The sequence below is a fragment of the Pristiophorus japonicus genome, chromosome 27, assembly GCF_044704955.1.
Source record: "Pristiophorus japonicus isolate sPriJap1 chromosome 27, sPriJap1.hap1, whole genome shotgun sequence".
NCBI lineage: Eukaryota > Metazoa > Chordata > Chondrichthyes > Pristiophoridae > Pristiophorus > Pristiophorus japonicus.
In genome coordinates this window covers 12,550,918-12,567,947 of record NC_092003.1, presented here as the reverse complement: position 1 = coordinate 12,567,947, position 17,030 = coordinate 12,550,918, and the positions used below count along the sequence as shown (strand labels likewise).

Below are 17,030 nucleotides of genomic sequence, written 5' to 3'. Positions count from 1 at the left end.
TTGACAAGGTGCCACACAAAAGGTTACTGCACAAGATAAAGGTTCACGGGGTTGGGGGTAATATATTAGCATGGGTAGAGGATTGGCTAACGAACAGAAAACAGGGAGTCGGGATAAGTGGTTCATTCTCCGGTTGACAATCAGTAACTAGTGGGGTGCCACAGCTGGGAGCTCAGTGCTGGGAGCCCAGCTATTTACAATTTATATAAACGAGTTGGAAGAAGGAACTGAGTGTAACATAGCAAAATTTGCAGATGATACAAAGATGCAAGGAAAACAAATCTGCAAAAGGACATAGACAGGTTAAGTGAGTGGGCAAAAATTAAGCAGATGGAGTATTATGTTAGAAAATGTGTGGCCATGAACTTTGGCAGAAAAACCTATTTAAGTGGAGAAAGATTACAAAGTGCCGCATTGCAGCGGTACCTGGGGGTACTTGTGCATGAAACACAAAAGTTTAGTTTGCAGGTACAGCAAGTGATCAGGAAGGCCAATGGAATCTTGGCCTTTATTGCAAAGGGGATGTAGTATAAAAGCAGGGAAGTCTTGCTACAGTTATACAGGGCATTGGTGAGGCCACAACTGGAACACTGCATGCAGTTTTGATTGCCATATTTATGAAAGAATATACTTGCTTTGGAGACAGTTCAGAGAAGATTAACTAGGTTGAATCCATAGATAAGAGGCTTGACTTATGAGGAAAGGTTGAGTAAATTGGGCCTCTACTCATTGGAATTCAGAAACGTGTAAGATTATGAGGGGGCTTGACAGGGCGGATGCAGAGAGGATGTTTCCACTGAAGGGGGAGATTAGAACTAGGGACATGAACTTAGAATAAGGGGCCGCCCATTTAAAACTGAGATGAGGAAAATTTCGTATCAGAGGATTGTGGATCTGTGGAATTCGCTGCCTCAGAGAGCATTGGAAGCTGGGACATTGAATAAATTTAAGATAGAAATAAACAGTTTCTTCAATAATAGGGGAATAATGGATTGTGGAGAGTGTGCAGGGAAGTGGAACTGAGTCCATGATCGGATCAGCCATGTTCGTATTGAATGGTGGAGCAGGCTCGAGGGGCCGTATGGCCTTCTCCTGCTCCTATTTCTTATGATCTTATTTAATGCCAGCCTTGGAATATGTCCTGATCCCGTGTGAAGCGCTGAGTTTTAACATCAAAAGTCATTTCTAGAATGTGATTATTTAAGTGATTGCAATTTAACAACAAGTAGGAGTGTCTGGCTGTAATATTTTCAATGTTTTCTGTTGCACAATATATCTCACGGGAGCAGTTGTTGCCTTCAATCGCTGCGCTTCGTGGCTGATACTAATGAGCAGTGTCTCAGCGGAGGTATCTCTCTGTATAAATTGGGGCTGCTCTCAATGTAACTTCACAGTGAATGCGGCAGTGAGAGTTCCTGCTTCAAACCAGAACACATTGTCGATTGGAACAGAAAATGGGTCAAGATTTTATTCCAGTTCGCCTTATAGAAAGCATTTACTATCCAATTCTTGCTGCTTTTGGAGTTGTCGGTACGTTGTAGCCAATTACTAATTAATGGCCTTGATCGGTATGCTGCTCATGGTAATTGCTTGTTGATGGAGCAAACTTTCTTTCTGTGGTTTCTCATACAGGCGCTTCTTAATTGACTGCTGGTTATTCTTCAGAAACAGCACTCGCCGCTAGTTACGTCGAAATTGGACTGCAACTTCTGTCTATAGCACATGCGCAGTTATACGCAGAATTCCGGAAGCTACTTTGCGAGATGCGATGTTCCTCCCGAAAGCGTCACGACTTCTTCAGCAACTGATTTCTTAATGGCATCAAGTTGCTGTACTTACATGCGTATTAAACTCGCCAGAAAAGTTTTGGGCGTGTCCATTCTAGTGCAAATACTCTTTTAATGCGTTTTTAGCCTTAATTAAGCGAAACACAATTCCACCCAGAAAATTAGCTTTTAGAAGTGTGGACTCACGTTCCTTCAGATTTGAATTAATATTGCAGATATAAATAGATTAATAAAGTATTAATTTGCTTTACTTTTTATTTTTACCTCTTTAGTCTCACTCTTAATCCAATCTTTATTTCCCTCACTTTATTTCACTTTCTGTATTGACATTGAATTCAATAATCTAACTGACACATCCAGGTTCAGATTCTGCTCTGCTCCGGAACGATTCTTCAGTCTGATTTGTGACCTGGTTGCAAAGTTGCTTGACCTACTCATGCAGTTCCAAGATACTTTGTTGAGGGAGCTGCGCTTTCGGCTTTCTAATGTACAGCCAATTCCAATGGAAAACCATAAAGACAATTCCTGGGCAAATACAAGAGTAACATTCGCCACTGAGAGCGAAATCCAGCCCAATCATTTAATGAACGAAGTGTAGCATTTCATTATTTATTTCAGCCAATTTCATAATTGAAACTTTATTGATAACTGTCTCTGTAACTCCAGGATAGGAGCAGTGACAGTGGATTATTGTTTCTGTATCTCCAGGATAGGACCAGTGTCAGTGGATTATTGTCTCTGTAACTCCAGGATAGGACCAGTGTCAGTGGATTATTGTCTCTGTATCTCCAGGATAGGACCAGTGACAGTGGATTATTGTCTCTGTATCTCCAGGATAGGACCAGTGACAGTGGATTATTGTCTCTGTATTTCCAGGATAGGACCAGTGACAGTGGATTATTGTGTCTGTATCTCCAGGATAGGATCAGTGTCAGTGGATTATTGTTTCTGTATCTCCAGGATAGGACCAGTGACAGTCGATTATTGTCTCTGTATCTCCAGGATAGGACCAGTGACAGTGGATTATTGTCTCTGTAACACCAGGATAGGACCAATGTCAGTGGATTATTGTCTCTGTATCTCCAGGATAGGACCAGTGTCAGTGGATTATTGTCTCTGTAACTCCAGGATAGGACCAGTGACAGTGGATTATTGTCTCTGTATCTCCAGAATAGGACCAGTGTCAGTGGATTATTGTCTCTGTATCTCCAGGATAGGACCAGTGTCAGTGGATTATTGTTTCTGTATCTCCAGGATAGGACCAGTGACAGTGGATTATTGTCTCTTTATCTCCAGGATAGGACCAGTGACAGTGGATTATTGTTTCTGGATTTCCAGCCTGGGAACAATGTTAGTTGATTATTGAATCTTAATCTCCAGGATAGGAACAGTATTAGCTGATTAGTGTCCCTGCTTTTCCAGAATAGGAGAGCAGTGTGAGCAGAGTTATTTTTCGATCATGGGTTGTGGGTGTCGTTGACGAGGCCGGATTTATTTCCCATTCCTAATTTCTTTTGAGAAGGTGGTGGTGAGCCGTCGTTTCGAAGTCCCAGATACTGTGTGGGGAACAAAGTTCCACAGTGCTTTTACCATGGGAGATCCACGATTTTGACCCAGCGAAAATGAACAATGGCAATATACACAAGTCAGGTAGTTGTGTGTTTGGAGCGGTTTTCCCATGCACCTGCTTTCCTTGTCTTTCCATTTGGCAGAGGTCGCAGGTTTGGGAGGTGCTATCGAAGAAGCGTTTGTGCAGTGTTTAGTGCAGCTTGTCGGTGGTACAGACAGCAGCCACGGTGAGCCGGAGGTGGAGGGACTAAATGTTTAAGGAAGTGGCCCATGAGGCATTCAAGCTTTGTCCTGGATAGTGCTGAGCTCCTTGAATGTTGACTGTTCCTGTGCCCACAGTCGGTATGTAGCTGGTCCAGTTAAGTTTCTGGTCAACAGAGACCTCGCTGGATGTTGATGGTGATTAATTCAGTGATGGTAATGACGCTGACAGTCAAGGAGTGTTGGCTATCCTTTCTCTTGTTGGAGATAGGTATTGCCTGGCACTTCTGTGACACAAATGTCATTTGCCACTTTACAGCCCTAGGCTGAATGTCGCCCAGGTCTTGGTGCATACGGACATGGGCTGAGGTGTTGGAAATGGAACTGAACACTGTACAGTCATCAGCAAACTTCCCCGCTTCTGACCTTATGATGGAGGGAGGTTCATTGATGAAGCAGCTGAAGATGGTAGGGCCTTGGACACTGCCCCGAGGAACTCCTGCTGCGTTGTCCTGGGAGTGTGATGATGGACCTCCAACAATCGCGACCATCTTTCTTTGTGCTCGGTTGACTCCAGCCAGCGGACAGTTTCCACACTAATTTCCAGCGCCTTAAGTTTTACTTGGGTTCCTTGGTCAAATGCTGCTTTGATGTCAAGGACACTCACTCGCACCATACCTCTGGAATATAGCTCTTTTGTCCATGTTTGGGCCAAGGCTGTAATTACTGTCTCTGGATCAAGAAGATAGGATAAATGTCAAACTGATAATTGACTCCAGATTTGCAGGACAGGAGCTTTCTGAGCAGATTATTGTCTATGGAACTATAGGATAAGTGAGCATTCGCGGATTTCTGTCTCTGCTCTCTGCCACTTCATCAAATAACTGAATCAGGTTAGTCAGAGAGAATTTGCATTTAACGAATTGTCAATGACAGTCTCTTCCTCGCGTATGCTTCTCCAAGCGAGTATTAAATGAGTGGTGTTCACAGATTACTGCCTCGTTAATCTCCATGTTAGGAGCAGTGTTAGCCGATTATAGTCCCTGGAACTTCAGGAAAGGAACGGTATTCGACATGTATTGATTCTCTGTGGACCAGGTTATATTCTCCTGCCCAGACTGAGCACTGATCCAGAGTAAGTTTCCACATCTGTGCTGCAGGCTTTTTTTTGGGCTGTTTTGTATTGTACTACGCATCAATAACTGTTCTGCACGCAACAAATTAATTTCAGTAGCTACATGACAGTGCACTTTACAACCTTTGATAGAGTTCCTCATTATTCATTGACCAGCAGTTTAACTATTGCAGCCAGCGATCAATTTCTACCATTGCTCGGTAGTCCTCGGAGTAACTGCTCTCTAGGTGTTTATACTTGGAATAGAAGCACATTATGTCTGCAGACCGGTTTGAAATTAAATGATATGCCATTATATCAATGTTATTTTTGTTGATGCAAAATTGATTTTCAATAATAAAACCAAGCACAAGACCGAGCCTGGGAGGGCGCTGAGTCTTGGCTGAACTTTCCTCAGCTCCGTGTGTGAGCTGAGTTTTGCATTACTGATTGCTTCAATGATTGAGCTGATTCTGTTGGACCCTCACCATCCACTGTCGGCATTGGACCCTCAACATCTACTGTATCCATTGGACTCTCAACATACACTGTCTCCATTGGACGCTCAACATTCAGTGTATGCATTGGACCCTCAACATTCAGTGTATGCATTTGACCCTCACCCTTCACTCACTCCATTGGACCCTCACCCTTCACTTTTTGCATTGGACCCTCAAACTTCGCTGCTTGAATTGGAACCTCTCTCTTCACTGTTTGCATTGGACCGGCCACTTTATTTTAGGCATTGGACCCCTAGCCCTTACTGTCTGCAATAGCCCCAAAGCTCCACTGACTGCATTGGTCCACTTTCTTCCAGGAGCTGCATGGTACCCCCACCCTCCTCTATCTCTATTTGTCTGGCACACTTCCCTGGTTTGATTTGGACCCCCAGCCTTACACTATTTGTATTAGTCACCGCCAAACTAGACAGGTCTGCATTGAATCTACCCTCCTCTGTCTCCATTCGTCCCTCACCCTCCCCGTACCTGGATTGGATGTCCCCCTCATCTGACGGCAGCAATCTTTGGCCCTTCCTTTGTCTGGATTGGACCTCACACGCCTCTGCCTATTGATTATCTCAGCCCCTCCTGTCTGCAGTCGTCACAGCTCTAGCCCAGTCTGCATTGGCCCTTTCCCCCTCCTCATTCCCTATTGGGATCGCACCTTTCACTGTCGGGATAAGCATCTCAGTCTCCCTTTAATGGCCGGGTCGGGGATTCTGGTCAGATCGGCAGAAATGTGCTGGAGATCTCATTGTCAGGAGTTGTGAAAGGACCTGTGCCATAAAGGAGTCAGTTTTCTCTATTCGATGGAAGAACTGTGCTCTTAATTCCGCACACCATCCCACTAATCTGATGATGTCGTTTTCTTGCAGTTAATGTGATGGCGATTTTCGTCCTTTCTCGAGGAAAGTGCGGCCTCTCCAAATGTATCAGCCGATATATGGTGGCCATGGCAGCGGCAGATCTCCTGGTCCTCGTCACCGAGGTGCTGATGTGGCGATTAGCAGACCTTTTCTTCCCACGTTCTGTCCTCTCCATTCATTACGTCTGTTCTCTGAATATTGTGTTGGTTTTTGCAACAACCGTGATTTCTGTCTGGCTCACAGTTGCTTTCACCGTCGATCGATTTGTGGCCATTTGCTGTCAGAAGCTGAGAACGAGTTATTGCAGCGAGAGAACGGCAGCTGTGGTTATAGGAACAGTGTGTGTGCTGGGCTGTTTCAAATCTGTACCCTGGTACTTTACATATCAACCGCAGCTTATCATTGGAACTGTGCCTTGGGGCTGCACGAGAAAACCCATCTTTTATATCTCCCCCGCGTGGGCAGCATTTGAATTAACGTTTTATATTGTAACCCCGTGCCTCCCTTTCGGTTTTGTTTTGCTGTTCAATGTCCTCACAGCCAGGCACATTTTAGTGGCCAGCAGAGTCCGCAGGGGACTCCGCGATCACAGCAATGGAGAACATCAGCAGGATCCAGAGATGGAGAACCGGAGGAAATCCATCGTTTTACTCTTCAGTATATCCGGCACTTTCATACTGTTGTGGCTGACTGAAATTATGTTTTACACATATCAGCGAATTACAAACACTTATGATTATTCCACGCACGACCCTCTATACATCGCTGAAAGGACTGGAGTCATGCTACAGCTTCTCAGTTCCTGCACAAACACATGTATCTATGTCATTACTCAGGCGAAATTCAGAGAGGAGCTGAAGAAAACGACGCAATACCCACTCAATGTAATTGTTAAATTAATTAAAAAATAGAAACATCTGAACACTTGTGTCATCGGAACTCATTCTAGCCCGAAAGCTCATGGATCTCAAACTGTTGCTACTCAGCCTTACTCCTGTGCGAGAAAAACATTGCGGACCCCTATAAAACAACACAAATATTTTGTCTAAACATTGTGGCGAGACAGGGGACAGGTTTTCCTACAGTCTGTGTGGGGGTGGGGGAGACAGATTGTCCCACAGTCTGAATGGGGGTTGAAGGGGAGACAGTTTTTCCCACAGCCTATGTGGGGTTGGGGGAGACAGTCTGTATTACAGTCTGCTGCAGTTGTACAGGGCCTTGGTGAGACCACATCTTGAGTATTGTGTATTGTGTGCAGTTTTGGTCTCCTAATCTGAGGAAGGACGTGCTTGCTTTTGAGGGAGTGCAGCGAAGGTTCACTAGACTGATTCCCAGGATGGCAGGACTGACATATGAGGAAAGAATGGATCGGCTCGGCTTATACTCACTGGAATTTAGAAAAATGAGAGGGGATCTCATCGAAACATTAAAAAATTCTGATGGGACTGGACAGGTTAGATGCAGGAAGAATGTTCCCGATGTTGGGGAAGTCCAGAACCAAGGGACACAGTGTAAGGATAAGGGGTAGGCCATTTAGGACGGAACAACTTCTTCACTCAGAGAGCTGTTAACCTGTGGTATTCTCTACCGCAGAGAGTTGTTGATGCCAGTTCATTGGATATATTCAAGAGGGAGTTAGATATGTTAGAATTCTCCCACGATTATTGTATTACCTTTGCTACACGCTCCTCCTATTTATTGATTAAAATTCTGTCCAGCAGTACAGCTACTGTTCGGTGGCCTTTGTCCTACTCCTATTACGAATGCAACATGCATTCATACAGAGAGCCTTTACTTTAGTTTTGTTGCCATTATTTCCTACTTGTACCTTATTCTCTCCTGCACTGCTACCATTAAGCTTGCTGTTCCTTCCTGTCATTCTGCGTATTTTTATCCAAATCGCTACACTGTTCTATTGCATTGTCCTAATTCTTTAGATTTAATCCTGGTATTAAATCTGATTCTCTGGACATGTGCACTCCACAGACTCACAATCCTTTCTACAAATAATGTTTCACTTCTCGATAATTAGTTATGTATTAAGAAGCAAATTGAGGGATGATTTGATAAAGGTGTTTAAAACGTAGAAATGATTCGATAGCGTAGATACAGAGAAACTAGTTGCTCGGCTGGGGGGATCATGAACAAGGGGACATGGTCTTAACATTAGAGGTAGGCCATTTAAGAGCGAAATCGGGGAGCACATTTTGATAGGAGAGTAATGGAGATCTGGAATATAAGAACATAAGAAATAGGAGCAGGTATACGCCTGTTGTTCCATGGAGCTTCCTCCACCATTCCACAAGACATTGGCTGATCCTCTACTTCAATTCCACCTGCCCGCACTATCCCTATGTTCTTTGATTCACTTAATATCAAAAAATCTATCGATCTCCACCTTGAATCTGCTCAACGATTGAGCCTCCACTGCCCTCTGGTGTAGAGAATTCCTGGGATCCTCAACCATCTCAATGAAGACATTTCTCCTCATCTCAGTGCTAAATGTCCGGCCCTTTAATCCGAGACTGTGATCGCTGTTCCAAATTTCCCAGCCAGAGGAAACATCCTACCTGCACCAACCTGCACCAACCATTTCAGGACCTGTAAGAATCTTGCAAAAAAAATCAATGAGGTCGCCTCTCATATTCTAAAATCGAGCGAATACCTAGTTTTGTATCTTAAACAAACGTGGATAGATTACATTTGGTCGCATGAACCAAATCATTGATTGTATATCCTGAATAACTGAGGCCCAAGCTCCGATCCTTGCGATAGCCCACTGGGCACAAACTGCCAAACTGAAACCGACGCATTTACTCCTTCTCTCTGTTTTCTGACCGGTGACCAATCCTCAATCCATGCTGGTCTATTTTGCAAGTTACATCTTCAAAAAACTCGAACAAATTTGTCAAAGAAAATTTCCCTTTCACAGAGCTCTCTCCCACAAAAGGCTGTGGGTGTGGAGGTCAAATCGAGCTTTCGACTCTGAGCCATAGATTTCTGATTGTTAATTCCATGTAACTCCCTCCTTTTGTTTGGCTTCGTTCTTTCACGGAATGAGCATTCGAAAAGGTGGAAATTGTACGATCATCTTTTGTCAGTAAGCCTCACCGGAAGAGGAGCTCCCACCTTTGGATGAAGAGATACCAGATGGATTGAGAACTCTCCGTTAATAAGTATCGGTTGTAAAACAGATCCGGTGCATGTAGCTAAATGTGTTACACAATGTGTCGAACTTCAGCCGCGGGATTTGAAGCTGCAATCTCTGATAACTTCACTTTCATCTCTGAGGGTATTGCAGGTCTCCCTGGCCGTGTTCATCTCGGATTATCCGTCTGTGCCTTGCTTCTCAATCAGTGAATGAATGCTGCAATTTGCGCTTTTTTGAGGCTCAGTGGCAAACCTGAAGGTAATTTCTGTATGTTTCCCTGTAATTCATTCACACCTGCCTATTCTCTAAATGTGTACGACTGCACAAATGAAGGGAAAGGAACACAGGAACATAAGAACAGGAGTCGACCATTCAGCCCATCGAGGCCTGTTCTGCCATTCAATGAGATCATGGCTGATCTGTGACCTAACTCCATCTAGCCGCCTTTGTTCCATATCCCACCATTGATTAACACAAATCTATCAATCTCAGGCTGAACATTAACAATTGATCCAGCATTAAGTGCTGGGTGCACAAGAGAATTTCACACTTCCATCACCCTTTGTGAGTAGAACGGGGTCCGAATTTCACTCTTGGCGCTAATTTTTAGACCGTGCCAACTAGACCGAGACACCGCAACCCGCAGAAAAAAAGTTTCACTGCTTGCACTTTCATTTTCCCTTAATATCTTGGAATCTTCGATCAAATCACACCATACGCTTATAATTTCAATGGAATAAAACCCTAATTTGTGCAACCTCACGTTGGAGTCCGGGTGTCATTCTACTGAAACTACACTGCACTCAATCCAAGGCGAATATATTTTTCCTGTATTATAATTACAGGAAATATAACTAATAATAATTACAAACATCAACAGGCCTACAGTGCACACTCAGTGGCGAGTGAGTAATTTGTAACATCTTGCAAGGAGCCGACACTGGCACGATGGGAGAAATGGTCTCCTGTACTGAATTGGATTATTCTACATCTGCTTGTTTATAAAACAGGAGGAAAAAGCAGCTTTATGATGGGAGCATTGATGTGTCACAACACACATCGAGCGGCTCCAGTGGTGGGATCAGTTAGCGCACGGTCCTTATATGACAGGGTCCGGAGCTGCTGATGTTATGTGTTTGAGACTCACCTGGAGCAGCTTTAGACTATGAGTGTGACATTTCTAGCGCAGTAGAAGGTAGAATTGGTGTGTCCCTGAAATGTATCTACATTTAGCGGTTCCATGTAAGCCCTGAGGTGCCTCTGGCCGAAATGTTGCAATAGCAGCTGAGTTTTACAGCAGCTCTTTCGTATGACTTGTTTAGAGGAGAAATGGGTCATTTCCATTCATAAACCAGTAACTGTGATGTGAAGAAAAAGTTGCCAGGAAAAGACTGGAATTCAATGCAGGGACAAGACATTGGGCACAATCGGGAAGATATGTAAACTCACGGGTTATATGTATATGTTTCCTACATTAAAACCGCTGAACTGTGAGGGCCCGTGCCGGCTCTATGGCACAATGGGTAGTGCCTTACACATCTATATCATTTGATTCTATAGGAACATTCAAAGGTTGTCGGCTCGAATTTAGTCCGCGTTTGGTGCTTACCTCCCTTATCATTCAAAAATCTATCTATCTACACCTTAAATAGATTGAATGGCCCAGCCTTCACAGCTCTCTGGGGCAGAGAATTCCATAGATTTACAAACCTTTGAGAAGAAATTCCTCCTCAGCTCAGTTTTATATCAGCAGCGGGTGGGGTCAATAAGGTGCATCCACGAGGCTGAGAACTACGTGGGCAGTATGTTTCAGGAGGTGGTTACCCCGCAGCTTAAAGGCGAGCAGGGGGAGGGCAAGTGGGTGATCACCAGAGATAATAAGTGTGCTAGGCAGCTAGTGCAGGAGTCTCCCCAGGAGTCCATCTCGCTTTCAAACCAATATTCATTTCTGAGTATCGGCAAGGACGATGGGGCCTCTGGGGAGCGCAGCCAGAGACAATTCCAAGGCACCATGGGTGGCTCAGCTGCACAGGGAGGAGGGACAAAGAACAACAAAGCCCTAGAAATAGGGGATAGGGGATTGGATAGTTAGGGGAACAGACAGGCATTTCTGCGGCCACAGACGTGACTCCCGAATGGTTTTGTGCCTCCCTGGTGCCAGGGTCAAGGATGTCACAGAGCGGAGTGTTTGAAGACCAGTCCCTCAACACTCTCACCGAGCTCATGGTCTACAGGGCCGTAGTAATACCCACTTTCCTGTATGGCTCAGCGACGTGGACCATGTACAGTAGACACCTCAAGTCTCTGGAGAAGTACCAGCAGCGATGTCTCCGCAAGATCCTGCAAATCCCCTGGGAGGACAGACACACAAACATTAGCATCCTTGTCCAGCATCCCCAGCATTGAAGCACCGACCACACTTGATCTGCTCCGCTGGGCAGGCCATGTCGTTCGCATGCCAGACACGAGACTCTCAAAGCAAGCGCTTTACTCGGAACTTGTCCATGGCAAACGAGCCAAAGGGGGGCAGAGGAAACATTACAAGGACACCCTCTAAGCCTCCCTGATAAAGTGCGACATCCGACTGACACCTGGGAGTCCCTGGCCAAAGACCGCCCTAAGTGGAGGAAGTGCATTCAGGAGGGCACTGAGCTCCTTGCGTATCGTCGCCGAGAGCGTGCAGAATTCAAGCGCAGGCAGCGGAAGGAGCGTGCGGCAAACCAGGTTCCCTGCTCACCTTTTCCCTCAATGACTATCTGTCCCGCCTGTGACAGAAACTGTGGTTCTCGTATTGGACTGTACAGCCACCTAAGGACTCATGCTAAGAGTGGAAGCAAGTCTTCCTCGATTCCGAGGGACTGCCTATGATGATGATATATAACCTTCAGGGCTGCTGACTGAGGGCCGTGCAGCTCTTTGTCGGCCGGCACGGACGCGATGGGCTGAAATGGCCTCCTTCTGCGCTGTAAATTTCTATGTTTCTATGTTTCTAATATGACGGGAAAGTGGAATTGGGGCAGATCAGCCATGATCTTAGTGAATGATGGAGCAGGCTCCAGGGTTGTATGGTCTACTCCTGCTCCTGTTTCATATGTTCTTACATTGAAAACCTGGCCTAAGATGTGTGACAAATGATCAGCTCACATTGTAAACATTAATTCAGAGTACAGGCCAGTGTGCTACCTGGTATGGATAACAGTCAGAAGGCACAGCCAATATTCCAGGTGTGTGTACAGTGGCTATACGGCAGTGTCACAGTGTCTTACAAACAAATGTCAGATGGAATACTAACAATCAGAGGACACGGTCAGAGTATCCCAGCCACATGTTGCATTATCTCGGAGGCATTGATGACCAGATCCAACACTGCCTCCAGTGCACCAGTGCAGCCTTCAGCAGCCTGAGGAAAAGAGTATTCGAAGACTGGACCCTCAAAACTGCTCATGGTCGACAGGCTGCAGTAATACCTGCCCTCCTGTATGGCTCAGAGAAATGGACCATGTACAGAAGACACCTCAAGTTACTGCAGAGATACCACCAATGATGTCTCCGCAAGATCCTACAAATCTCCCGGGAGGACAGAAGCAGCAACATCAGCGTCCTCAGCCAGGCCAACATCCCCAGCATTGAAGCACTGAGCACACTTGATCAGCTCCGCTGGGCAGACCACATTGTTCGCATGCCTGACACGAGACTGCCAAAGCAAGGGCTCTATTCGGAACTCCTTCACGGCAAACAAGCCAAAGGTGGGCAGAGGAAACGTTACAGGGACACCCTCAGAGCCTCCCTGATAAAGTGCAACATCCCCACTGACACATGGGGGTCCCTGGCCAAAGACCACCCTAAGTGGTGGAAGAGCATCCGGGAGGGTACTGAGCACCTCGAGTCTCATCGCCGAGAGCATGCAGAAACCAAGCGCAGGCAGCGGAAGGAGCGTGCGGCAAACCAGTCCCACCCACCCCTTCCCTCAATTACTGTTTGTCCCGCCTGTGGCAGGGACTGTGGTTCCCATATTGGACTGTTCAGCCACCAAAGGACTCATGTTAAGCGTGGAAGCAAGTCTTCCTCGATTCCGAGGGACTGCCTATGATGATGATGCATGATCGAGGTCAATGGGCATAGTTCATGGCATGTGTCCCCGCTGTGAGCTTCACATGATATCGGGTAATAGTCAGAGTGCATCAGTTTTAAATTAATCCCATTCAAAGTCACTCTGAGGCTATATTCCCAATCCTAGACTTTATCAAATGAATCAATACTCCACAGTACCTGCTGGGTGACACAGATTCTTTATTAGTATTATTTTTAAATTCCAATCAGACTCTCATTAAAACTCCCTGAGATTTTCATCCTATAGTATGTTTCTATGCAAAGTTAGGATCATTAGAATATTAGATTTCACAAACATATTTTTGAAATGTTGTACTGTAAATGAGGTAGCGGGCCTGATTTTCCTGTCTGTAATGAGCCATGGGTGCCAGTTCACAGGGCGGAGTGGAATGGACAGGGACAAAGGATAGACACCTTGTTGCCAGGTCTCCGCCCCATTTGCACAAGGAGCACATTCTGCAAACGAACAATTGCACGGGGCTGCCGCCCAAAACAAGCAAGAGCCGGCAATTAATATAAATGAGACAGAACGGGCCGAGTGATATCTTTCATGGTATTTCCCTGCAGCAATGCAGGGCACACAATTCTTTAACGTGGCTGTTCTGAGTTGTCACGCTGCACCTTGAGACCCAAAATCCTTTCATCAGGCAGACAGCAGCTTTTAGTTTGAGGCTGAAATCATTTTTGGACATTGTTGTCAGCCATTTAAAATATTCTTTTGTACAGTTGAGCTGTGAGGTGATAAGCCAAGGTATTTATAGACCGTCTTTGGGGTTACAGTTTGCTGCCCCTACTATGACCCTTTACACAATCAGTATACCCCTTTACCAGGGAGCAGCACGTGCTGGAGCAGTACAGCAACAGCAGCGAAGAGGGTGACTGGATTGGACATCACTATGATCCAGGTCACTGATTGGTGCATGGACAGGCACAGCAGGAGCGGCGAGGTTGGGGCGAAGGAGCGGTGAGAGATTGTAATGGGACGTGATCGGGGGCCCAGGAGAGGCGAGAGTTTGGGGACCAGAAGAGCTGAGGGCCCAGGGGCAGCACGGGCCCAGCCTACACTGTGCGATATGTGTGGGCACTCGGTCCGTGCAGCAGAGCTGGTCTCCAGTCGTCCTGGTTAACCCTTGCCACTGGACCAAGACCTCGCTCTGTCAAGCCCCGTGTGGTGGCTGGTGTGCAACGGTCACCCCACGTTAAAAAAATCCACCCACAGGCATCTTCTACCCTTCAGGATGTAGTTCGGGATCCGGAATATTAGGTCCTTCATTGAAGCACCTGTGAACTTTGTGGCGTGGAAGCAAGTCATCCTCGACTCGAGGGACTGCCTATGACGATGATGATGATACCCCTTTAGAATCCGATTGCACATGTGCTACTAAGAGGAGGAGAGGAGAAGAAAAGGATAAACTAATGGGCCCTGATTTCAGATCCGCCCGAAACGGGTCGCGCCTCCCGATTCTGAAGTGTTTTCACCGCCGCGGCTGATGAGGTGGCCTCATTCGCCAAATACAGCTCTTTGTCATTTGTTACTCGGCGGACCAGAAGTGGGTCATAATGGGGGCGGCAGTGGGGCGATGAGCAGAAGAGCGACCACTAGAGGGGCGGAAGTGGAGACAGGGCGGAGTCTCCACCGCTGTCATTCCTCATCATCACCATCGGCAGTCCCTCGCAATCGAGGGAGACTTGCTTCCACTCTTAAAAATGAGTCCTTCGGTAGCTGAACAGTCCGATACGAGAACCACAGTCCCTGTCACAGGTGGGACAGACAGTGGTTGAGGGAAGGGGAGGGTGGGAATGGTTTGCCGCACGCTCCTTCCGCTGGCTGCGCTTGGTCTCTGCACGCTCTCGGCGACGAGACTCGAGGTGCTCAGCACCCTCCCGGATGCACTTCCTCCACTTAGGGCAGACTGGTCTTTGGCCAGGGACTCCCAGGTGTCAGTGGGAATGTTGCACTTTATCAGGGAGGCTTTGAGGGTGGTCCCCTGTAACGTTTCCTCTGCCCACCTTTGGCTCGTTTGCCGTGAAGGAGTTCTGAGTAGAGCGCTTGCTTTGGGAGTCTCGTGTCAGGCATGTGAACAATGTGGCCCACCCAACGGAGCTGATCGAGTGTGGTCAGTGCTTCGATGCTGGGGTTGTTGGCTTGGTCGAGGACGCTAACATTGGTGCGTCTGTCCTCTCAGGATATTTGCAGTATCTTGCGGAGACATCTTTGGTTGTATTTCTCCAGTGTCTTGAGGTGTCTGCTGTACATGGTCCATGTCTCTGAGCCATGCAGGAGGGCGGGTATTGCGGAGTGGTGATGATGTCATCACACGTGTGTGCGTCACCGCGTCTCCCGCCTTCACTTAAAGGGGAGAGCCGCTGCGAGCTCCGCCAAGCTGTTAGTTCGGTCCACGGGGACACCAGGGAGGGTTTTGGCCGGGCCAGTGGTCCGGCACCCAAGAGGGAGGGGGGTGGGTTGGGGGGATGCCAGGCTGCCTGTCGACGGCCCGGCCGAACCCAGGGACATAATCGCCCGGCCGCTCTGGAAGTTGGCCGGCAATACAAACTAAAATGGCGGCTGCGGTCGTGCGCCCTCCCCTTGAATGGCCACAGTGCTGCCGTGTCCCACACACTGAAAACAAGGTGCACCCACAGAAAAAGCTGTGGGGGGCACCGCTCGGCGGTCCGAAGATTTTTTGTGCTGAATATCGATTGAGGGGAGATCGGCAGTGCGGCCTTTGATGACACACTTAGGATGGTCGACAGCAGCGGGGCGGAAGTGGGAACCGGCGGAAAAACCACCCCGGTGAATTTGGCTAGCGGCGGCCATTGCACTCCGAATCGGTGGCCATTGCCCTCCGACACGTGCCTGCCGCTTTCTTGCCGTAAGGCGCCTTTTCAGGAGGCTGAATTTCATCCCATGGATTCCAGAGAAGTGAAATACTATTGCAAGACAAACTCCCTACTCAGTGTTACCCTGCCGACCAAATATATCAACCTCGTCAAAATGGTCTGGACCTGATAGTCAGAGACGCTGAATCACCACGGAGGCAGTGACAGTTGTGCAACATGGAGGAAATTTAGGACCGAGATGAGGAGAAATGTCTTCACTCAGAGGGTGGTGAACCTGTGGAATTCTCTACCACAGAAGGCTGTGGAGGCCAAGTCACTGAATATATTTAAGAGGGAGATAGATAGATTTCTAGAAACAAAAGGCATCAAGGGTTGTGGGGAAAAAGTGGGAATATGGTGTTGAGATAGAGGATCAGCCATGATCATACTGAATGGCGGTGCAGGCTCGATGGGCCGAATAGCCTACTACTGCTCCTATTTTCTATGTTTCGATGTTTCTAGGAGGGCCTTCTGCTGAGGGCACAGCAGCTGTGAACCTTTTTGGAAGGTGTCCTTTCCAGTGGGAACATCAGTCAGTCTGTGGTGCACTGAGATGTAAAGCAGGTGCTTTGTTTACAAGAGCAAGCCATCACGTTATTTTCCACATGGATACAACGAAAACAGGAGGAATCCCTGGGAGCTTTTTCCAATGCCTGGTTTCCCAGGGCCGGCTTGTGTAGTTCAACATGCTCCTGCACACGGGAGTGTCCCACACATGCACGACAAGAGCTTCGATGCAAATCCATGTTCAGCTTATGTGCTATTATCTGCACAGGATCCGGCACTGGAACATTCACTTCCCTAACAGCAGTAATACAGCATTCATTTTACAGCAATCCACCATGGCCCCAT

At 47.0% G+C, this 17,030-nt stretch overlaps 1 protein-coding gene across 1 annotated transcript in view; it reads left to right on the top strand.

Moving 5' to 3' along the window:
• The window catches only part of LOC139239350 (uncharacterized), a 37,301-nt gene extending 30,353 nt beyond the window's left edge, over positions 1-6,948 (top strand). The window contains exons 6-7 of the mRNA XM_070868028.1: positions 1,489-1,530; positions 6,047-6,948. Of these exons, the coding sequence (XP_070724129.1) occupies positions 1,489-1,530; positions 6,047-6,948 (944 nt within the window). The remainder of the gene's footprint in view (positions 1-1,488; positions 1,531-6,046) is intronic.
• Positions 6,949-17,030: the final 10,082 nt, after the last annotated feature.